The sequence below is a fragment of the Lepus europaeus genome, chromosome 6, assembly GCF_033115175.1.
Source record: "Lepus europaeus isolate LE1 chromosome 6, mLepTim1.pri, whole genome shotgun sequence".
Classification (NCBI taxonomy): domain Eukaryota; kingdom Metazoa; phylum Chordata; class Mammalia; order Lagomorpha; family Leporidae; genus Lepus; species Lepus europaeus.
The window spans coordinates 795348-819242 of NC_084832.1; the positions used below are offsets into that span (position 1 = coordinate 795348).

Here is a 23895-nt window from a genome sequence, read left to right on the forward strand (position 1 = left end):
CTCTCTGTAACTCTGCCTCTGAAGAATGTTGACTTTTTGGCCAGACTGGCATGTGTCGTATTTCCTTACTTACAAAAGGCCGCCTGTTTTCCTGGATGAGGCTGGGCAAGCCTGACAAAGGGCCGTGGAGGCTCTCCTGGACCATGTGTGCCGGACCACATCAGAGTGTAGACGTCCGTGGGCCCGTGGCCCCAACCCTTCTTCCCGGGTGAGCGGCTGCAGGCGCACGAGGTACCCACTCCGCACTAGCACCCTTCAAGAGCCTCGTGGTGTCCTCCCTCCCCTCTGCCCCGATGGAGCCTGTCACAGCGACTTGTCTGTGGCCTACTGCCTCCCCACCGTCACACTCTTCCGGGACATGAGCACAGCACGGATGCTGCAGTCCAGTCGGGCGGCTGCCCCAGCTCCCCACGGGCAGCATCCTGGGTGCCACGTCCCCTTGCTGGCTGCACACAGCAGCCACAGTGACCGCTCCTGCTCCCTGGACACTCCGCACAGTGGCCTTCTGAGTGCTTCAGAGAATCCACGGGGCACACAGAGCAGTAATGCAGGATGGGTAGACACAGGCTTGAGCCACTGCCTGGACCTAAATCGTGGTCCCAGGCAAGGAACTTTCCTTCCTGAACTGTGAACAGGGATCAGATGTCTTAGTTCACACCTGTGCAACACGTCAAAGACGTGCCTGCCAGATGGGTAGCCAGTGCTCAGAACGGTTAATTCTCCACCGAATCCACCTTCCGACTCCTGCTGCGGGACTTCAAATGCTCTAAATATCACTGCATCCAACGCTCTGGAAGCCACGCAGAGCCCTCAGGGAGCCGGAAAGGGCTCAGCCTCCAGCACCCAGCGCGGGCCCACACCGCCGTCCTCCCGGGTCACCCTCCGGCATCCAGCGCGGGCCCACACCGCCGTCCTCCCGGGTCACCCTCCGGCACCCAGCGCGGGCCCACGTGCCAGTCCTCCGGGTCACCCTCCGGCACCCAGCGCGGGCCCACACCGCCATCCTCCCGGGTCACCCTCCGGCACCCAGCGCGGGCCCACGTGCCAGTCCTCCGGGTCACCCTCCACCACCCAGCGCGGGCCCACACCGCCGTCCTCCCGGGTCACCCTCCACCACCCAGCGCGGGCCCACACCGCCGTCCTCCCGGGTCACCCTCCGGCACCCAGCACGGGCCCACACCGCCGTCCTCCCGGGTCACCCTCCGGCACCCAGCGCGGGCCCACACCGCCGTCCTCCGGGTCACCCTCCGGCACCCAGCGCGGGCCCACATGCCAGTCCTCTCTCCCGCAGCGGGAGGCGTCTGCCTCTGGACCTGCTCCCTCTCACCACAGCCTGCTCTTCCCGTCTGAACTCCCTCACCACCGTGCTCAAAGCTCCCTTCCTAGATAACTCACGTTCCGTGGCTCTGCCTCCCAGTGGACAGGAGGTACTGCAATTTATTCTATGCTATGAGAAATTGTTAGGATTTATATGGAAGTTACGTCACAGATTACATTTACGGGGCCTGGTGTTGTAATACAGCAGGGAAAGCCACCGTTTATAACTCCGGCATCCCAAGTTAGAGCACCAGTTCAAGTTCCTGCTGCTCTACTTGCAATCCAGCTTCCTGATTACATGCCTTGGGAGGAAGTGGAAGATGGTCCAGGTGCTTGGGCCCTGGCTGCCCATATGGGAGACCAGGATGCAGCTCCTGGCTCCTGGCTTTGGCCTGGCCCAGTCCTGGCTGTGGTGGCCATATGGGGAATGAAACAGTAGACAGACGATCTCTCTTCCAAATCAATAAATCTTTTAAAAATTATATTTATAACCCGAGAGCTCAGGGGGTGCTGGCATCCTGTATCCGAGCACCTGGCTCAAGCCCTGGCTCGTCTGCTTCTGACCCACCCTGCTGTGTATGTGCACCCTGAAGGCAGCACACAATGGTGCAGTACTTGGGCCCCTGGCTTCATGGCTAGTGTGGGCATTTGGGAAGTGAATCAGCAGACAGAAGCTCTCTGCCTTTCAAATAAAAGGAAAATAAAGAAATCAAAGTTGAGCGCTCTGAGTGTGGGGTGTGTCGGCCTGGGTGTAGTTACCTTCACTCTGTCAATGGGGCTGCTGACGTTCACCCCTTCTGTACGCTTCCGGGAATAAACTCGTGAGCAGAGCTCCGCAGTGCTGATGCTGAGTGGTCTGCTCCTGTCACTCTCGTCACCCTCACCCGTCCCTGGGTACAAGTCTCTCCTGTGTACTGTGCCCGCCTTCTCAGAGAGGACGTGGACTGTGAGTGCCAGATAGGTGGGGCTGGCGGGGTCAGAGTGGTAAAAGGAGCAAGAGGAAGCGAGCGTGAGGAAGGGGCCAGAGGCCACACACACGCAGGAGTCCAAGCAAGGACTACACTGATCCACTGCACGGATCTCTGGGAGGGCGTGGCTGCTTAAGCGAGTGCTGCTTCCCATGGTGAGAGCAGAGGCCTCCGTGCCCCAGGGGAGGACGAGTGTGAAGTCAGTGGGAACAGGGCGTGACTCACACCCTCTGGGGCAGTCACGGTTGAGACAGAGGCACAACCTTGGTCAACCACGGTTCAGTAAGCTGTCAAGGAGGGACTCCAGTGCCCCCTGGCAGACCCAGAGCAGCACAGGGGAGCAGTGTCCTTACAAGATGATGACGATGGTGGTGCTAAGCAGAGAGAATGACAGGCTGACCTAAACGAGCCTCGAGAGCTCTCTCTGCGTCCTGGAGACCAGACCCCCGCACTGCTGCTGTCAGCCAGCCTCACGGGGGCAAGCAAGCTAGGCCAGCCATGCCAGGCCGGGGGCTGTCTTTCTGAGTTCCAACTGGAGCACTGCCAAGGGCGGTTCACGTTTCTGGAGAGAAGCCCAAGTGTGTCGGCCTCGACCCTCAAAGCAGAAGTCAGCAGCTGCCATCAGCCCCTCTCAGCTCTGAAACCCGGGCTCTGCTGAAGCAGCGTGGCTGGGCTGGGTGTCTGGTGCGGCACTTAAACGTGGCTGGACCTGTGTCCCCGGCTAGGATGCCTGGCTCCACGCACGATTCCTGCTCATGCGCTCCTGGGAGGCATCGGGTGATGGCCCAGGTTCCTGAGTCCCTGCCAACCCTGTGGGAGACTCAGAACGGTTCCAAGCTCCAGCTGTCGCTGACGTCCAGGGAACAAACCAGCAGAGGAGGAATCTCCCTCTCCCTCTCAAATAAACAAAAATTAATATTCAAAGAAACATGGCTTGACACAGAATTCTGACTGCTTCCACGGGGATCCCTTAGCTGTGAAGCTCAATGAAGACTGGAGCAAGTGCCAGAACTGTTCATCCCTGGGCACCTGCCTGCCCCAGCTCCACCCTTCGTCCCCACCACTCAGGAGCCAGTTTGCACTGGTGACTTTGGCTAACATCCAACCAAGAGAAAATGAAGGCCACAGCCAAGCGGACGCCCAGGTGACCGGGGCACTCACCAGAGAGACGGGAGCATGGAGTTCTGCAGGACGTAGGTGCGGTCCAGAAACAGGAAGATGCTCCTGACCATGATCTGGAAGTCAGAGGAGACGGTGACGACGGACGCCCGCCCCAATCCGTGTCCTCCCCTCGTCTCTTCACCACTGCGGTTCCCACTGCGCCCACTGAAAGCCCAAAGGCCGTCTGGCAGACATGGCCGCTTCTTGGCTGACGGTGGGCATCTTACTAGAACAGGGAGATGAGCCAGTCTTTTTTAAAAATTAGCTCGTTACCTCGAGGTCTTCAGGCCAGCTCTGCGGCAGGCAGAGCTAGGAGGATGCTGGGTAATTAGCTGGCCCCCACTGCTGCCGCAGCCCCCCACAATCCCTCGAGAATTGCCTCCACCTCTTCAAGAGGTTTGCGGCCATGCTGGCAACCCCCAACACACTCCCACAGGCCCCCAGCCCGCACCCAGGCACCGTCCTCGTCTCCTCCTGGGCTCCTTCAGGAGACAAACGGAACAACCTATTTAGAAACCCTTTTCTCCTTCAGTAACCAACAGCCAGGTCACAGGAGAAATCATATCATGAACTCGAGTCAGTACCCCACAGAAGCCAAGACTCCGGCTGTCCATCAGAGTGAACTGAGACGGGAAGAATTCAGGGCCCACGCAGGAGCCCTGGGGACTGCCCCCGCTCATCAGCACCCGGAGCACCGTCCCAACACAGCGCTCAGCTCCCCTGCCTAGCTGGGGGAGGGGAGGGGGAGGCCATGCTGTGACAAGACAGACAGCAGGATTAAAAGAGGGCTCCATCTCCTCTCTGCAGCTAACCTGAGGGCCCAACAAGACCCAGGAGGAAGGCAGGGCGTGGGCTCCAGGGGCCTGCAGAAGCCCCTCGGGCCCCAAGCCGGAAGCTTACCATCTGTCTGCAGTGATCCTGCCAGCACGTGTTAATCTTCTTTAAAAATAAAACGCTGTCTAGCGAGTCTGTGCACACCTGCTAAGGAAAACCTCAAAAATGTCGGCCAGTTTACTGCAATCTTAATCCCTTAATTCCCGCTATCTGCTCCATTGAGTACTCCACATTGTTCAGGCATCAGAAAGCTAACAGACAAGCCAGTCTGCAAGCCAGCGCTCGGGGCTGACAGCACCCGCAGGCGGGCGCTTTGGGAGGTGGGTCACTGAGCGCAGAGCAACCATGAGTGGGTTCGCCATGGCGAACACCCAACAGTTCAACGGTTAACAAGCTGCTCTGGGGGAACCCTTCTGCACATTAGAGGGGACTTCCCCTAAAATGGCTCTGAAAATCAATATGGATCTGCCACCAGTAACTCTGCTGTTCCCATGGCAAGAGGTCCTCAGCCGCGAGTGGGGACACGGTGAGGCGCTCCCCAGGACAGCACTGCACACACCTCTTCCAGGGCACAAGGTGCACGCGTGCGGCACGGCGCCCAGACGACTGGAGAAGCCTCTCTTGTAGTCAGTGTGCCTCACAAGCCTATTGAGTTGGGGAGGTCTTCCAACCAGAGAAACCCAAGGACAAGCAATGCCTAGGACAGCCCATGCAAGTGATTCCACCAAAGTGATCACAAGGGGAAACACGATGGCCTGTGCACAGGTCCCAGTGCGGTGGTGGTCAGGTCCCCTGGCCGTGATGACCAAGGGGGCCTAGCTCTTAGCACTTGCCAAGGTGTACACCTCTTGCCTGTCCCTCTTGCTGGTCGACACAACACAGAGCAAGGGGCCAAGCCGTTTGCCTTGGATCCCCAGCTCTAGCACAGGGCCATACACTGGCTATGTGTCTGGGGCCTCTGTTGGTTCATCCTGAAAATACGGTTGATAAAGGCAGTGGGAAGGAACCAAGCCACAAATACAGAGTGTGGCCACCTGCTCGAGGCCCTGACACGGAAGCTACGAACCTGCTGCCATCAGCACATGTGCAGCCAACGCGGAGCTCAGTAGTTTCCCTGCCATCTGCCCTGCCCTCTCCCACCCCATGGCTCTCATGTGTGGCTGATCGCGGCTGCCCAAGACTCGCTAGCCCTCCGGAGCTAGCCAGAGCCACAACCCCGGGAACGAGTTTTATCTGCTGTTATTTGCAAGGTTAGATTCCAAGGACGGGTGCGTCAGTATTTTGGGAGAAGCCCTCTGTCGCTGGCTGAGTCAGGTGGCACGCGGTCTTGCAGCATGAGCTGCCGGGCTGGATGTGTGCACACGTGCCCGGCGGGGCAGGCAGGGAATCGCTCCAATTTTGCCAAAGGGCTATCATCAATAGCAGGCGACCGATTTGGATCGGCATCACGTGAGGAGCGGACGTGGCTGCCCCATGCAGTGGCGGAAGCTAACCGTGCTTCACAAGAGTCCTTTTTTGCCGTGCCTCTGGCGGGGTTTGCATGTGAAGACCCCAGTTATCTTCCCGAGTTTGGTATCCGCACACCATGGAACCTTAGAAAGCAGTTAACACATGAAGGATGGCAGTGTCCTGGAGGCAGGAGGAAACCTGACCAGCTCACCTTGGAGCACTGCTGGCCAAGTGGCCATGTGACACCTGCAGCAACGCTGCTGTGGCAACACGGGTGGGGACCTATGTGCCCCAGTGGAACTGAGCCTGGGACGGTCCCCGGATCAAGGAGCAGCCGTGCAAGTGACCCTGCCACAGGGCTGCCATCTGAAACTCCCTCAGCCCCCCAGGACAGCTCCCTGAGTTCATCTTTGCCATCTCCTGGGAAGGCTGCCTGCCCGTCCTGGGCCATCGCACACACGGCTGCGACACGGGATCTCCATCTAGAGCTCCAACTGCACACCAGCCCTCTCCACCCAGTCCTTCTGTGGTCATCTTTCCTGGCCACAGTCAGGCCTCTCCCTCGCAACTGTGAATTCTGTCTGCCTGGCTTCGGTGCTGCGCTGAGGACACTGCCATCCAAACCAGGTGTTCCCGCTGCACCCGGCCCAAGCACACAAACAGGTACGCTGTCTTCCCAGCCAACAGGACCCACAGACTCTGCCACCCGTCAGCTAACACTGCAGCATAGCTTCTGTCCAGCAGCAAACACGCCCACTGCCAAAAGCATCCCCTACTTGGCCGCTCGGCAGCTTCTCCCCTCCCCACGGCACACACACCGCCTCCCCTGCTCACACTGGCTGCCCTCAGTCCTGGGGCCGCACCTGCGGCACGCGACACCCTCAGGACACTGGACAAACGCGCAAACACAAGCTTCATGTTTCTGTCACGCCGGCTGGTCTGTGCTCTCGAGGCTGTGAACCCCGCTGCAGGTGCACCGGGTCTGCACTCATTTCTTCATTCTGCAGAGCATCACGACAACCACACGGCCATCCTGGATCCTTCCCTAAATCCCAAGAACGCTCGGCTGCCACAGGATCAAGTCAACCCCCAGCAGTCGCCCCGAGATTCTCTCATCCCAGGAACACCCTCACCCCGGCGCTGCGCACCGCACGCCTCCTGTCCTGGCCCTCACGGTGTCCTGGTGACTAGCAAGCACACCTAACAGGGTGGTGTTTTCTCCCTCTCCTTTTACAAAAGGAGACTTTTACAGCCACAGTTTCATCACAACATCAAGGGAGTACAGTCGCTCCCTCACCGTCACCCCTTGGCTGAGCCTTCTCAGCGGGGCAATCGGTTTCCCACTTCCTGGTGCCGAGACAGTAGACAGGAAGCAAGTGCCTGTTCAGAGCGCACCAGTGGACATGTCAGTCAAATCACGGGCGAAGCGACTGGCTGGCAGGAGGACCATTCAATCAAGCATAGCTTCCACATAAACTGGGCCAGCCAGCAGGCGAGAGGAAATACCACCTGCTGCTCACTCTTACAATGCCTTGTAGCAAGGGCAGCTGCTCTCCAGATGTGAACACCGGACCTGTGGGCACTGGCCGGGTCACCCGGCCGCAAGGAATCCCTGAGCTTCAGCCCCAGGGGTGGGGTCTCCCCTTTGCCCTCAGAAGTGCCTCGTCAGACCAGGTGCACTCTGACCAGGTTCCTCTCGCTCGCTCCAACACTCTCGCAATCTCTGCCACAGAGCTCTGCCAGAAAACGCCGAAGAGGCGCACGGACAGAGCCAGGCCAACAGAACCAGAGCTGACTGCTCTCACCGCCCACACAGGCACTGCAGAGCCTGTGACTCCACACCAGAACACCCACCCCGGCAGCTGCCCTGGGCTCACGCTGCCGCACCTGCAAGGGCTACGTTCCTGACACGAGGCAGCGGGGAGAGGACTCCTTGAGCCGGAAGTGAACTTGCAAACAAGCAGGTCTCCCCAGGGAGCTCTCCGCATGGACAAACAGGAGCCCAGGCACAATCCCACACGTACAACACGCGCTGTCCACTTCCTACCCACGACAGTGAGTGGCTCCTTGTCAGATTTCCCACAGGAGGCCGAGACAGGGCGGTGTGACAGCAACCTCCACAGCGCCCTCCCCCGCCCACATGCACATGCTGCACGAGCCCTGCCCTCGACCCTGAGTACCAGGGACGACTCTGTCCTGGCAGAGCTGCTGTCCGGAAGGAGCGAACAGTCATCCCGTGAGAGGCGGGGCTGGGGCTGAGTGAGAGCGCGAGGAGGGCCTCGACCCCACAACTGCCCGTGAGCCCGAGCAGAGGAACCATGGGGCTAAGCCCGGCAGAGCCGCCCGACTCCCGCCAGCCAGCTGTGAGCTGGGAAGCATGATGGTGTGCCAAGGCTGTGTGCTCAACGCCACAGAGAAGGCAGGTGGCACAGCTCAGACTGGAGGGACTTCAAGAGCTTTCCTCAAATGCTCCCCCTAACCCAACACACGGGCACCGTTTCCCATGTAAGTGGCAAAATTTCCATGTCAAAGTCCATTACACTGAGTCATACAAAGGAGTAAGCTTTCTGCTCTATGAATAGAAGAGAACTTGAAAATCCACTGCTTTAGCGTTAAGGATACTCATTAGTTCTTTATCCTATCAATGCTCGATTGTAAAAGATTTAGGTAGTAAACAGAAACTCAACAAGCCCAAAAAGGATATTCTCGGAACTGAAGGATCTGTGCTTGGACGTGGTCCTCACAGACCTGGCGCAGCTGCTTGTACAGTGTCGGGGAGACCTTGTGAGAACAGAGGTTCTCGACAGCCTGCAAACAAAGAAATACAGTGGTTATGCAGCACCCACAGCCCTCACTCTTCCATCTGGGCGGAACGCTGCGCCCCAACCGAAAGGCTGGACCCCGCCGTGCGCGTCACCTACCAGCAGGCCCCACTGCGGCCGAGCACGGCCACACCTGCCACACCAGCACAGCAGGCAGCCCCGCCTCCACTTGGGAGTGTGTGCATCTGTCCCCCGTGCGATGGCTTCTAAACCCGGCTGCACGCCAGTCACCACACCTTGGTGTCTCTGTCGGGGGCGCCAACTCCTCAGACGTGGGCAGTTCGCCTGAACTGACCCTGAAGAGTACAGTGTGGAGCCAAGGGTGCCTTTCCCCTCAGGGACCAGCTGCCCGCCACAGCGAGAGCTGGGGGCCGAGCCCTCTGCTCCGCTGGGCAGGGCTACTGGCCACCGTGAGCTGCAGGAGAAGCCGGCGTGAACCCTAGGACAGGGCCGCGTGTGGCTGAGGCTGGAGCCGCACGGTACTTGTACTGAAGTAACAATGTCTGTACCTCAGTTCTCTTCTGATTTGCTGTACAAGGCCAGAAATGCCTTCAAAGTGTTATACACAGAAATGTGTTCTTCCTGCTAACGAGAACAGTGTGGATACACAGAGTGGAATCATTTTAGACAAAGAATCTCATTTAACTCAAATTCAATATTCTGTAGGAAAAAGGTAAAGTCTTGTAAAGATATTCGTTGTAACAGTATTTATAAGTGTTAATCATTTTAACATTTAATATTGGAACTGCTACAAAGTGTATTAACCTAAGCTAATTAAACACAGTTACCTACTGCTGTAGGTAAACTAAATCCCTACTTACACCCTCCCCTGCTTCTGCCCGGTCCCGGAAACAAGGAACTGCCCCCCTTGGAACGCTCGACGCCTTCCTCACACTCGTGAGTCTCGCAGTCCTCGTACCAGTGGAGTTGACCCCCTTTCCTTCCAAAGCACCGGGATGATACCGCACGACCAGACGGTGCTCTGGCGGGCAGCCAGCAAGCCCCACACACTAACCGCTACCAGTGGGGCTCCCTGCAATCCGTGAAGAACGCGCTTTTGCGCAGAGTCGAGAGGAGCTCAGTGGGAGGTGTCCTTCACACAGCAGCGCTGACGAGGGCCACTTTCTGACGGCTTTCCTACCTGACTTGGGGGTCACGTCCGCACGACCACCTCCCCAGGTGGAACACACGACCACTGTGGAATGGGGAACCCAGCTCTTTGGGGCACACTGACAATTACTTTGCTTTCAGAGTTGAGAATGTGAGTACGTCTCGACGTGAGCCGCCCACGCCTGGGCTTACGCGGGTCACTGCTCACAGCGCCCCACACGGCCTGGGCTGCCGAGGGCACCCACTCTCCTTCCCCAACCCTGCCAATTCAACAGTTTCTGAGATCTGATCCTGTTGTGCTATTTAGAAGTACCTTCTCCAGCTACAGAAAGCACCTAATCAGAGAAGCGGGCGGTGGCCAGTAACATGTTGGAGCGTCACCCCAGAGAAAGGGGGCAGGGGCCAGTAACGGGGGGCTTCTACCCCCGGGTGCTGCCCGACCTCCCTGCACCTCACGGCTGTCAGGGCTCTGCCACAGCCACCACACCAAGCTCTTCAGCATCAGCACACAACAGGGCTAAAGGAACATCGGCACGCCGGCGTCTATATATAGCGCCACACTGTCACCCCAGTGTGCTCACTGCTGCTTCACACAACGCTCTCTGGGGACAAGGGCAGGCGTTCCCTTCGGGAGTTACAGTAGCGTTGGCTGTGGAGGATGGTCTGTGCCACACCCAGATCCTTAGGGCTTTCGTTGAGGTCAGAAGGGAAAAGGACAGAAACCCATCGCAGGGGCTGGCACTGGGGTGCAGTGGTAGTCGCCTCCTGCAGTGCCGGCATCCCATATGGGCGCCGGTTTGAGACCCGGCTGCTCCACTTCTGATCCAGCTCTCTGCTATGGCCCAGGAAAGCAGTAAAGATGGCCCGAGTGCTTGGGCCCCTGCACCCACATGGGAGACACGGAAGAAGCTCCTGGCTCCTGCTTCAGATCAGCCCAACTCCAGCCTCTGCAGCCATCTGGGGAGTGAACCAGAGGATAGAGACTTCTCTCTCTCTGCCTCTCTGTAACTCTGCCTTTCAAATAAATACATACATACATACATAAATCTTAAAAATAAAAAATCAAATAGAAGAGCATGGGGACTTTGGGGGGTTATTGGATAAAAAAAGAGAGGGGAGGAGGAGGGGAGGGGGGAGGAGAAGGATGAGAGGATGAGAAGGAAGAGAGGGAGGAGGGGGGGGAGGGAGGGAGGGAGCTATCACAGACCAAAAAGTCTGTGGAGAAAAGCAGGCAGGTGCTGCAAGCTACTGACATTCAGAGGGCAAAATGCAGGCCAAACAGCCCTTCTGCTCCCAGGCCCTCAGGAAAAAGCACAAACACACCCCAGGACATGCAGGACCAAGAAAGAGGGGCAGGCACTTGGCCTGCTGGTTGAGGCTGGTTCCCTGTGGAGCGCCCAGACGCCAGGGCCAGCTCTGCTCCCGATTCCAGATGCCCGCTGATGGGCAACCTGGCAGACTGGTAAGGACTCAAGTGCTTGGGTCCCCGAGTTCTCAGCTCCGGTTCTACCTGGCCCTGTCCAGCCGTCTGGGCACGTGGGGAGCTCACCAGCAGACAGGAAGATCTTTCTGTCTGCCCTCTCACACACACTAGTAGGGCGAGGAGCCCAAGGCCAATCCACCTTCTTCATTTCACGGCCAAGTTTAACAAAAGGACAGGATCTCCTCCAGCAGACACATCCCCTACCCTGGGAGCAGGATGTTCACACAGCAACCCCTACCCCGGGAGCAGGGTGTTCACACTGTGACCCCCACTGTGAGGACAGAGTGCTCACGCTGTGACCCCCACTGTGAGGGCAGGGTGCTCACGCTGTGACCCCCACTGTGAGGGCAGGGTGCTCACGCTGTGACCCCCACTGTGAGGGCAGGGTGCTCACGCTGTGACCCCCACTGTGAGGGCAGGGTGCTCACGCTGTGACCCCCACTGTGAGGGCAGGGTGCTCACGCTGTGACCCCCACTGTGAGGGCAGGGTGCTCACGCTGTGACCCCCACTGTGAGGGCAGGGTGCTCACGCTGTGACCCCCACTGTGAGGGCAGGGTGCTCACGCTGTGACCCCCACTGTGAGGGCAGGGTGCTCACGCTGTGACCCCCACTGTGAGGGCAGGGTGCTCACGCTGTGACCCCCACTGTGAGGGCAGGGTGCTCACGCTGTGACCCCACTGTGAGGGCAGGGTGCTCACGCTGTGACCCCCACTGTGAGGGCAGGGTGCTCACGCTGTGACCCCCACTGTGAGGGCAGGGTGCTCACGCTGTGACCCCCACTGTGAGGGCAGGGTGCTCACGCTGTGACCCCCACTGTGAGGGCAGGGTGCTCACGCTGTGACCCCACTCTGAGGGCAGGGTGCTCACGCTGTGACCCCCACTGTGAGGGCAGGGTGCTCACGCTGTGACCCCCACTGTGAGGGCAGGGTGCTCACGCTGTGACCCCCACTCTGAGGGCAGGGTGCTCACGCTGTGACCCCACTGTGAGGGCAGGGTGTTCACACTGTGACCCCCACTCTGAGGGCAGGGTGCTCACGCTGTGACCCCCACTGTGAGGGCAGGGTGTTCACGCTGTGACCCCCACTGTGAGGGCAGGGTGCTCACACTGTGACCCCCACTGTGAGGGCAGGGTGTTCACACTGTGACCCCCACTCTGAGGGCAGGGTGCTCACACTGTGACCCCCACTCTGAGGGCAGGGTGCTCACGCTGTGACCCCCACTGTGAGGGCAGGGTGTTCACGCTGTGATCCCCACTGTGAGGGCAGGGTGCTCACGCTGTGACCCCCACTGTGAGGGCAGGGTGCTCACGCTGTGACCCCCACTGTGAGGGCAGGGTGCTCACACTGTGATCCCCACTGTGAGGGCAGGGTGCTCACGCTGTGACCCCCACTGTGAGGGCAGGGTGCTCACACTGTGACCCCCACTCTGAGGGCAGGGTGCTCACGCTGTGACCCCCTCCTCTGAGGGCAGGGTGCTCACACTGTGAATCTGTAGAAGGGGCATTAATAGTATTCCAACCCTCTGCTTTCTGCCTGTAAGAAAAGTGACAATGTAGAAATGAAGTCAGGCATCAAATCCCAGTGGAAAGGAGCGTCAGGGAGGTTTCCCAGGCAACAGCTCTGATGGTGACAGTGGCCGTCTGCTGGCTCTCTGTCAGTCCACCTCACACAGTCCATTGCCACCCCCCAAGGCTAACACAGATGAGTAATAATCTCAGTGATAGAAGCCACCAACTACAAAATTATTTTACTAGAACTGATAGTTGTACGTTTTCTTGTTTTTGACTAACTTCTATATTGACTTCACTAGATTAGTGTGCTACTTCCTCAAACTGGTGTATCAAATAATCTTGCTATGTGTCGACTCGTCCCTGGATGTTTCCACTTTTTCCCATCAATTCTGGTAATCCTATCCACACCGTCGGTAGGTACCCGGCTGCACCATGCCTTCACAGAAACATCGCTCTGGGGACCAAGAGTGGCCTGGCTTTTCTGAGAACCCGAGGTCTATCTGAGAGATCTGGTTTGCACAAAAAGACCTGCCTTTCTCTCTGCCCTCCTGAAGTGTGTTGGGTTAACAAGCAGCGTTACAACCACCTACACAGATGCACTTTCCTCAGCACGAAGTCAAAGGGCTTTAAAAGCAAACAGAACCGAAGCCTTCGAAGTACTCTCCTTGTATGACCAGAGGAAAACGACTCTGGGGCGGTGGAGGCACTTTCGTCACCATGCTCCGAATCTCCCTTTTACCAAACCAAACCAACAGCACGCCGGCTGGGGCAGTCACACCGGGACGGATAGGGTCCCGCAGCGTCTACACAGCAGCAGGAAGGCGCCTCTCTGGAAAGACGGCCCCTTCCATCCTGCACTGCACACCGAGACCCGGTGGCCACATGTAGCACCGGCTGCCGTGCCGGCCCCTCACTCCACCGGCCTCGCTACTTCTGCCCCTTGTGCTTCTAAAGGGCCGGGAGCAGCTGCAGGTGTTGACGTCTGAGCCAAGCTGCCTGCCCCTGCGGAGGCGGCCCGCCACACGCCCTCAGCCGCAGACCGGCCCCACGCGTGCCCTGTGCTGGCATCCCGACATGTCCCTGGAGTGTGTCATGTCACCCACTGCCGGTGCAGGGTAAGCATCTTTAACCATAAGGGCTTCAGGACAAACATCGCTTGTACCAGTCAGCAGAAGCCGCTTCAGGACACAGCGCACTGCCTAACCAGGATGGCGACACGGCTCCACCACGCTAAGATGAGCTGACAGCAGCCAGCCAGATCTCTGGGAAGCAGGAATAACAAGCCTTAGTGTGGGGCTGGCACTGCAGTGCAGCGGGTGCAGGTTCATGTCCAACTTCACTTCCAATCCAGCTCCCTGCTAATGGCCTGGGAAAAGCAGATGGCCCAAGTGTTTGGAACCCTGCACCCATATGGGAGATCTGGAAAAAGCTCCTGGCTTTGGCTTGGCCCAGCGTGGGGTGATGTGGCCATCTGGGAAGAGAACCAGCAGATGAAAGATCTCTCTCTCCCCCTCTTCTCTGTAACTCTTTCTAAATGAATGAATGAATGAATGAATAAATAAATAAATAAATAAATCTTAAGCCTAAACAGAGCAACCAGGAGAAGGGAGCACCTTCAATGCAATACTTGGCATTTAGGAAAAACCCACAGCTGTTCACAGAATGAGACGTTCCCCTCTGAGAGCAAGGACACGACAAGAACATTTTTATTTATTTTCGTTGTATTTGAAAGTGAGAGAGGCAGTGTTTCATCCACTAGTTTACACCCCCAAATGCCCACAAGAGCTGCGGCTGGACCAGGCAGAAGCTGGCAGCCAGAACTCCATCTGCTGTCCCACGCCGGGGGCAAGGACTCAAATACTGCAGCCATGCCCTGCCGGCCGCCTCGCAGGATATGCACCGGCAGCAGGCTGATGGGAAGGGAAACGGAGACCTGACCCAGGCACTCTGAGAGGGAACGGGGTATCCCAAGCTGTGTCTCAACACTGCTGCTGTTACACTGAAAGTCCTGAACAATGCAGTAAGGAAAGGAATGGTAATAAAAACCATGCAGATAAGAAAGAAAGAGCTAGAACTCTCTATCCAGGCTGGTATCGTGGCGTAGAGGATTAGGCAGCCACCTGCCATGCCAGCATCCCGTAAGTGGGCTGCTCCACTGTGGATACGGTTCCTGCTAATGTGCTGGGAAGAGCAGAAGATGGCCAAGTGCTTGGGCCCCTGCACCCACACAGGAGACATGCATGATGCTCCTAGCTCCTGCCTGGCCCAGTCCTGGCCGTTGTAGCCACCTGGGGAGTCAAACAGAGGATGAAGATCTCTCTCCCTCTCCCTCTCTCTGTAACTCTGCCTTTCAAATAAATAACTTAAAAAAAGAAAGTGAAATGAGCAAAACAGCAGGGTGCAGAATAATGTACAAAACACCATCAAAAGTATGAGCTGCCAAGGGATAAATCTCACAAAAGACCTGTAAGGCCTGTAACTGAAACCAGAGAATGCTGCCGAGAGAAATGAAAAAACACCAGAGCTGCTTTCCATGACAGTCAGCGGACCCCGCAGTGTTAGGACACCCACTCCCCCCACGTTGAACCAGGGTCCCCAAACACATGACAAAAGTCCCCGGAGGCTTACTTGTAGAACTCAGCCAACAGATTCCAAAATCATACAGAGATACAAAGGACCAAGAACAGCAAAACAGATGTGAAAAAGGACCCAGCTGGAGGGACACCACCTTCCGACCCACGACTTAGTAAAGCACTCCTCGCTGGACAACGATCCTCACAGAGAAAGCGGCGACTCAGAAGAAAGAACAGTCTTTCAACCGAGACGCTGCAAAACACGGAATGTGAATTCACACTTCATAACACATACAAAACCTCACTCTCGGTGTAAAACCTAAACTCAGAAGTGTCCAGAAGGCAACAGGAGGAAATCTTTGGACCTTAGGCTGGGACACAAAGCACAACCCAAAAAGGAGCAGACTGGCTCACTTGAGTTCGAAATTAAAACAACTGCTCTCCTCTGACCTCAGAATCAGCCCTTAGGCACTCTGGTGTGGCTGAAAGGCCCACAAGAGCATTTCAGGCATGGCAATTCCAGACGCGGGGCAAACAATGTCCTACATGGAGGATCTCGGTGGGTGAACTCCAGTGGACAGAAGTGGTCATCAAAGGAGAGACTTTAACTCTGAAGGGAGGAGAGAACTTCCACTTTGCTTATGGCCTTGTCTAAATGCTGGTGGAGTCTGTGGATTCCAAAGGCTTCCATAGCTGAGGCAGCTCATGTCAAGAACCTCGGGTGGTCACTGATGTCATGCAGGAGTGTTAATTGTTAATTAAATCACTGTGTACGAACTTCCCATGCAGGACCTCTGTCCTCAATAAGTTGTATTGTAACTACGTCTAAGTGCTCCTAAAAGATGGATCATTCTTGGATGCTTCCTTAAAGTTCATTAAGCTTCTAAAACAATGAAATGAACTTCAAGATGCAATGACTTTGAACAACCTTGTCTCGACGGCTGAGGAACAGGTTGGTTTGTTTTTTTTTCTGTGTAAATTATTGAACTCTGTACTTAGAACAGAATTGGTCTTCTGTGTATAAAGTTGATTGAAAACGGATCTTAGTGGAGAATGAGACTGGGGATGGCAGAGGGAGGAGGAGGAACGGGAGGGTGGTTATGTGGGAAGAATCACTGTTTTCCTGAAGTTGTGCTTCTGAAATGCATGAAGTCTGTATTCCTTAAATAAAAGGTTTCTTTGGGGGGGGGGGATAAAAAATAAAAACAAACAAAAATCTACTGCTCTTCAAAGGACATACTTAAGAGAATCAAAAGACAAGCCACAGACTGGGAGAATATTACTGCAAAGCCAATATCTGATTTAACATTCGTCCAAAATATGTAATAAGCTTACACATTCAACAACAGAAAAGAAACTCAATGAGAATGAGAATATCTGAAGACACTTCGTCAGAACATTCACAGAATAGCAAATGAGCACACAGGGACTCAGCAAATGGTGCCACCGCTTTGAAAAGCAGGAAATTTAGGGGCTGGCGCTATGGCACAGCGGGTTAAGGCCTGGCCTGAAGCACCGGCATCCCATATGGGCGCCGGTTCTAGTCCCGGCTGCTCCTCTTCTGATCTAGCTCTCTGCTGTGGCCTGGGAAAGCAGTAGTAAATGGCCCTAGTCCTTGGGCCCCTGCACCCATGTGGGAGACCCAGAAGAAGCTCCTGGCTCCTGTTTTCGAATTGGCGCAGCTCCGGCCATTGCGGCCATCTGGGGAGTGAACCAGTGGATGGAAGACCTCTCTCTCTGTAACTCTTTCAAATAAATAAAATAAATCTTAAAAAAAAAAAATAAAAGCAGGAAATTATTTAAAGATTTATTTATTTATTTGAAAGAGTTACAGACTGGTAGAGGCACAGAGAGAGGTCTTCCACCTGTTGGTTCACTCCCTAAATGCCACAACGGCCAGAGCTGCACCAATCCAGAGCCAGGAGCTTCTTCCAGGTCTCCCAGGCGGGTGCAGGGGCCCAAGGGCTTGGGCCATCTTCCACTGCTTTCGCAGCCTCTAGCAGAGCTGGATCGGAGGTGGAGCAGCTGGAACTCCCAGAATGTCAGCACTGAAGGCTGTGGCTTTACCAGCTACGCTACAGTGCCACAGTGCCGGCCCCGGAAATTTCTTATAAAGTTGAGCAAGTATTTTTCCACAGGACCCGGGGATCTACTTCTAGAGGAAGGAGAATGTATGTTACTTTATTTGTAACCCAAAACTTGATACCCAAGTGTCCATTAACTGGTGAAGAATAAGCCAAACACAGTACACCCAAGCAGGACAGGAATACAAAGAAACAAATTATGGGGACCCAGCTCCAGTTGGAGTCCCAGCTGCTCCACTCCTGACCCAGCTCCCTGCTAATGCTCCTTGGAAAACAGCAGACAGCCCAGGTGTCTCGGCCTGTGCCTCGCACACAGGAGATCCCATGGATTTCTAGGGTCCTGGCTTTTGTCTGGCCCAGCCATCTGGGGCCTGAACCAGCAGATAGAAGATCTCTTTCTCTCTCTCTCTCTGTGGCTCTGTCTTTCAAATAAATAGTAAACAAGCTAATTCCTATCACACAGTGTGCATGGATTTCAGAAGCACCGTGGGTGTGTGGTGCTGTGGGTGAGAAGCCAGCTACGGCACCTGAGTCTCACATCAGAATGGCGGGTCTGAGCTGTGGCTCCACTTACAAGTCTAGCTTCCTGCCAGTGCGCAGTACGGGGGGCAGCAGAGGACGCTCCAGTTCTTGGGCTCTGCTACCTGTGTGGGTGACCCAGATGACTCCCTGGCTTCAGCTGGCCCAGCCCCTGCAGTTGTGGGCAGCGGGGAATGAACCAGCACATGGGAGAACTCTGCCTCTGTCCCTCCTCTCCCTTTCAAATACAATGAGAGGAAACAAGTTCTTAAAAGTTCCACTCTAAGCAAAAAAAAAAAAAAAGTCAGACATGCAAAACGCATGATTCTATTTGGATGAGATTCTAGAAACAGCAAACTACGGGGACAGAAAGCAAGTAAGTAAAGACGATGGAGCTGGTCGGGAGGGGAGACACACACACCCGTAACCACTTAGCGAGACCCGAGTTACACGTCCTATGTAAACGTTGAGAGAATGGCAGAGGCTGGCCAGTTCACACGGGCCCCGTCACGCACACACGCCGGGGAGGGCTCCAGCTCCAAGCACAGGTCTCCCTCTCACACGCCCAGTGTTCCGTATTCACGCCGGGATCCATTACGCGCGACAAGGTGTGGAATTTTCCACTTGTGTCACCACGTCGGTGCTCAGTGTCAGGTTCTGGAGCATCCCGGGAGTTTGGATAAGGGAGGCCCCGTCAGGGCGGGGGGCGGGACACGCAGGGGGCCTGCGGGCCCTCCGTGGCACTGTGCGGCGCCGTAACGCAACGTGGATACCCCACAGCCCAGGGCTTTGCAGGGAAAACCCGCACAGCTCCCTACACGAGGGGCCACTAAGTGGCTTCCAAGTTCCCAGCGCAGAGCCCAGGCCGCTCCTCCCGACCCCGGACACGCAACGGCGAGCCGCACCCAGACGCGCGCGGCCCCCCGGCCGCTCACCTGGTACAGCTCCTCCAGGTTGTAGCGGATGGAGGTGCTGCCCTGGATGGCCCGCACGGCCTCGTGCAGCTGGCGCCACGTGTCCTGCGTGTAGTTGTCGGGCAGCTGCGGCCTGTCTGTGGAGAGCGCAGGGTCAGGCGCGGGCGGCCCGACCCGCGGCCCCAACCCGCGCCCCGCGCCCCCGACCCGCGCTCCCGTCCCCGGCCCAACCCGCGCCCCCGTCCCCGGCCCGCGCCCCCGTCCTCGGCCCGCGCCCCCGTCCCCGGCCCGCGCCCCGACCCGACCTGCACCCCGAACCCGCGCCCCGGCCCGCGCCCCGCGCCAGGCCGCACCTCGGAAATTCTTGATGACCAGCTTCCTGGAGCCGCCCGCGCCGCCCGGCTTGCTGGGGCCGCCAGCCAGGCCCGCGGGCTTGGTGAGGCCGTTGGTGCGGCCCACGAGGGCCGAGACGCCGGCCTTGCGCGGGGCCTCGTCCGCCATGGCCGCGGCCGGACGCCGCCCCGACCCGCCCGGGCACGCCGCCCCGCGCCCCGTGCGTCCCGTGCGCCCGGCTCCGGCCCTGTCCGCCCGCGTCCGGCGCCCGCTCCGGCGCCCGCGTCCGCGTCCGGGCCTGCGCCGAGCCCGCCCCGCCCCGCCCCGCCCGGAGCCCAACCGCCGCCGCCGCCGCCGGCCCGGCCCGCCCCTCCCGCCGCCGGCGACTCCGGGCGCGCGCCGGGCCGCCCCTCCCCTCGGAGAGCCCGCGCCGCGGAGCCCGCCGCCCCCGCGGCCCAGCCGGCGCGCGCCCGGAGCCCCGCCGCCCCGCCGAGGGCGGGCTGAGGAGGGGAGCCGCCCTCCATCTTAGTGCGCGGGCGCGCGCGCCGGCACCCTGTGTGTGGGCTCGGGGGCGCGCCCGGGGCCGGCTGCGGCCGCGAGCCGCACGTCGCTGCGGGGAGTGCTTTTCACGAGAGGGGTCGCGGGCCCCAGCGCGAGGCGAGCGCCGCCAGACCCCGGCCGCCCTCCACCGGGCTCGGCGCCGGGGCGGCGCTTGCGGCGCACGATGTGGCCGGAACCAAAGTGCGAGCGACGCCGGCGTCCGGGGGGCGCCTGGCGGCGGACGGACCGCCGGCCGGAAGTGACGCGCGGCCTGGGGCGGGCGTTCCGGGCGCTGGCTGCGCGGCGGCCGCGCCATGGCGCACATCACCATCAACCAGTACCTGCAGCAGGTGGGTGCTGGCGGGCGCTGCGTGGCGGCTGGCGCAGGGCCGCGGCGCCGAGGCGTGTCCGGGCGCGGGGAGCGGGGAGCCCCGGCGGCCCGCCTCTGCCGGAGGCCGCTTCCCTCGGGTTTTCCCAGGGGGCGGCGCCGGTACGGTCGCCCAGCCGCGGGTGTCTGGGGTTCCGGAACGTCTTGGAGGCGGCGGGTTTTCGACGCGGGATGGCGGCCGGGTGTAACTGGTGCGGGGGAGAACGCGGGACGGCGGGACTTGGGCTCTTCCCGCGGCCGCGACTCTCCCGGGAACGGGGTCCGTGGGAGCTGGCGGAGTCAGAGCCCCGCGGCTCCTGCCCCGGGTAACCTCGCCCGCCTTGGCGCCGCAGCTGCGGGGCACGGAAGCGGCCGCACCAAGGCTCCGGGCTCTGGCGGCAAGGCCGTGTTTTCGGCATTCAGCTTTCCGAAGGATGATGTTCCTAGGCGCGTCGGACTGCGAGCTTAGTGACCTTGTGCACCTGCACGCGCCTCCATTGCTGGTTTGAGCACAGCGGCAGTGCGCTGGCCACGCTTGCTGTGCTGGGTTCCTAGTAGCTCCGGGGAGGAAGTGGTCTGATTTTCCCTAGGGCGGGAGGGTTCGCCTACTGCTGTAGCCCGAGGACCTAAGCATTACTCCACACAGCAGACCCCATGGTGTCAGCTGTTGGCATCGTTCTGGGCTGTGGTTTTTTTTTACCTCAAATCCCACGGGGGTCAAGTGATGACCCAGGTGGGTGCAGGCACTTGGAACCAAGAGGGGAACTCTGACCTTGAGTACCAAGCGGCTTTGTTTTATTTTGGGGAGAAAATCAGTTTATTTAACTCAAACAGTAGCATTGCAGCAGCTCATTTCAGGAGATCAAACATCTGGCAGACCCGAATTGAACTTCGTGTCAGTGGTGTGCACACAGCTAGGACACCGTCTTCCACAGCGCCGAGGCAGCGGATGGGGGCAGCACTTCCACTGCTGATCGCCTCGTTAGGCTGATGCTTGCTCGTGAGATTCCAGGCCACGTCTTCACTTTGACTTCTGGCTCAGAGGAATCCGTGTGCGGGGCTGCACCGTGTCGGCCCTCTGGTCAGGGCAGCTCCCAGAACTGTTGGATCTCCCAGAAGCAGGGAGCGGATCACTGCTGCTGCCCTGGCTGGCCTCCCCCAGGCTCCTGGTGAGTGAGGTCGGCCCGTGGGCTCAGCCGTCGTTCCCATGCAGAAGCCCCCAGGGATGGCATGACGCAGCGTGTGCCCACACCCAGCCAGTGGCAGTGGTTGCCGTCTGGGCCATCAGACCTGGCTGTCCAGGTGCAGCAGTGGGCGAGCCAGCTGCAGACGGTGGGGCTGCCACTGGTGGCCGTGCTGCTGGTGCCGGCCTCAGTGCACGCCTCCGCCGAGCGCCAGGTATCTAGAAGTGGGAACTTTCCTATCAGTTTGCCACCAAGTCTGCTGTTGTCCAGGGCCAGGCCTAGGAGGGAGGCACTGCTGTGTCTCCAGGCATCCAGCTGCCTAAGCAACCCTAAGTCACAGCTCGAGTCAGGAGGGACCGCGGGGCCCTGCAGTGCCTGTGCTACCAGTAACATGTCAGAACCCAGGAGGCCTGATGGGGAGGGGTGTCCCCCGGGCAGCTCATGGCTACCCTGCAGTGCCTGTGCTACCAGTAACATGTCAGAACCCAGGAGGCCTGAGGGGGAGGGGTGTCCCCCCGGCAGCTCATGGCTACCCTGCAGTGCCTGTGCTACCAGTAACATGTCAGAACCCAGGAGGCCCGAGGGGGAGGGGTGTCCCCCGGCAGCTCATGGCTACCCTGCAGTGCCTGTGCTACCAGTAACATGTCAGAACCCAGGAGGCCCGAGGGGGAGGGGTGTCCCCCAGCAGCTCATGGCTACCCTGCAGTGCCTGTGCTACCAGTAACATGTCAGAACCCAGGAGACCCGAGGGGGAGGGGTGTCCCCCAGCAGCTCATGGCTACCCTGCAGTGCCTGTGCTACCAGTAACATGTCAGAACCCAGGAGGCCCGTCCCCCGGCAGCTCATGGCTACCCTGCAGTGCCTGTGCTACCAGTAACATGTCAGAACCCAGGAGGCCCGAGGGGGAGGGGTGTCCCCCGGGCAGCTCATGGCTACCCTGCAGTGCCTGTGCTACCAGCAACCTGTCAGAACCCAGGAGGCCCGAGGGGGAGGGGTGTCCCCCGGCAGCTCATGGCTACCCTGCAGTGCCTGTGCTACCAGTAACATGTCAGAACCCAGGAGGCCCGAGGGGGAGGGGTGTCCCCCGGCAGCTCATGGCTACCCTGCAGTGCCTGTGCTACCAGTAACATGTCAGAACCCAGGAGGCCCGTCCCCCGGCAGCTCATGGCTACCCTGCAGTGCCTGTGCTACCAGTAACATGTCAGAACCCAGGAGGCCCGAGGGGGAGGGGTGTCCCCCGGGCAGCTCATGGCTACCCTGCAGTGCCTGTGCTACCAGTAACATGTCAGAACCCAGGAGGCCCGAGGGGGAGGGGTGTCCCCCGGGCAGCTCATGGCTACCCTGCAGTGCCTGTGCTACCAGCAACCTGTCAGAACCCAGGAGGCCCGAGGGGGAGGGGTGTCCCCCGGCAGCTCATGGCTACCCTGCAGTGCCTGTGCTACCAGTAACATGTCAGAACCCAGGAGGCCCGAGGGGGAGGGGTGTCCCCCGGCAGCTCATGGCTACCCTGCAGTGCCTGTGCTACCAGTAACATGTCAGAACCCAGGAGGCCCGAGGGGGAGGGGTGTCCCCCGGGCAGCTCATGGCTACCCTGCAGTGCCTGTGCTACCAGCAACATGTCAGAACCCAGGAGGCCCGAGGGGGAGGGGTGTCCCCCGGCAGCTCATGGCTACCCTGCAGTGCCTGTGCTACCAGTAACATGTCAGAACCCAGGAGGCCCGAGGGGGAGGGGTGTCCCCCAGCAGCTCATGGCTACCCTGCAGTGCCTGTGCTACCAGTAACATGTCAGAACCCAGGAGGCCCGAGGGGGAGGGGTGTCCCCCAGCAGCTCATGGCTACCCTGCAGTGCCTGTGCTACCAGTAACATGTCAGAACCCAGGAGGCCCGTCCCCCGGCAGCTCATGGCTACCCTGCAGTGCCTGTGCTACCAGTAACATGTCAGAACCCAGGAGGCCCGAGGGGGAGGGGTGTCCCCCAGCTCATGGCTACCCTGCAGTGCCTGTGCTACCAGCAACATGTCAGAACCCAGGAGGCCTGAGGGGGAGGGGTGTCCCCCGGCAGCTCATGGCTACCCTGCAGTGCCTGTGCTACCAGTAACATGTCAGAACCCAGGAGGCCCGTCCCCCGGCAGCTCATGGCTACCCTGCAGTGCCTGTGCTACCAGTAACATGTCAGAACCCAGGAGGCCCGAGGGGGAGGGGTGTCCCCCGGGCAGCTCATGGCTACCCTGCAGTGCCTGTGCTACCAGTAACATGTCAGAACCCAGGAGGCCCGTCCCCCGGCAGCTCATGGCTACCCTGCAGTGCCTGTGCTACCAGTAACATGTCAGAACCCAGGAGGCCCGTCCCCCGGCAGCTCATGGCTACCCTGCAGTGCCTGTGCTACCAGTAACATGTCAGAACCCAGGAGGCCCGAGGGGGAGGGGTGTCCCCCGGGCAGCTCATGGCTACCCTGCAGTGCCTGTGCTACCAGTAACATGTCAGAACCCAGGAGGCCCGTCCCCCGGCAGCTCATGGCTACCCTGCAGTGCCTGTGCTACCAGTAACATGTCAGAACCCAGGAGGCCCGAGGGGGAGGGGTGTCCCCCAGCTCATGGCTACCCTGCAGTGCCTGTGCTACCAGCAACATGTCAGAACCCAGGAGGCCCGAGGGGGAGGGGTGTCCCCCAGCTCATGGCTACCCTGCAGTGCCTGTGCTACCAGCAACATGTCAGAACCCAGGAGGCC

General features: G+C 59.0%; 2 protein-coding genes across 8 annotated transcripts in view; one reads left to right on the top strand and one right to left on the bottom strand.

Annotated features, from left to right (window-relative positions):
• The window catches only part of CUL4A (cullin 4A), a 43044-nt gene extending 23772 nt beyond the window's left edge, over positions 1-19272 (bottom strand). Inside the window, exons 1-5 of the mRNA XM_062193912.1 lie at positions 19099-19272; positions 18767-18882; positions 8433-8537; positions 4347-4415; positions 3447-3520 (exon numbers count right to left, since the gene is read on the bottom strand). Of these exons, the coding sequence (XP_062049896.1) occupies positions 3447-3520; positions 4347-4415; positions 8433-8537; positions 18767-18882; positions 19099-19246 (512 nt within the window). The 5' untranslated portion in view covers positions 19247-19272. The remainder of the gene's footprint in view (positions 1-3446; positions 3521-4346; positions 4416-8432; positions 8538-18766; positions 18883-19098) is intronic.
• Positions 19273-19889: 617 nt separating this feature from the next.
• Positions 19890-23895, top strand: part of PCID2 (PCI domain containing 2) — a 41756-nt gene continuing 37750 nt past the window's right edge. For 5 of the 7 annotated variants that reach the window (XM_062193921.1, XM_062193918.1, XM_062193919.1 and 2 more), the window contains exon 1: positions 19890-19968. In XM_062193921.1, the coding sequence (XP_062049905.1) occupies positions 19933-19968 (36 nt within the window). In that variant the 5' untranslated portion in view covers positions 19890-19932. Of the gene's footprint in view, positions 19969-20834; positions 21155-23895 lie in introns of those variants that run through there. The other 2 variants (XM_062193916.1, XM_062193917.1) reach the window with 2 other exon arrangements.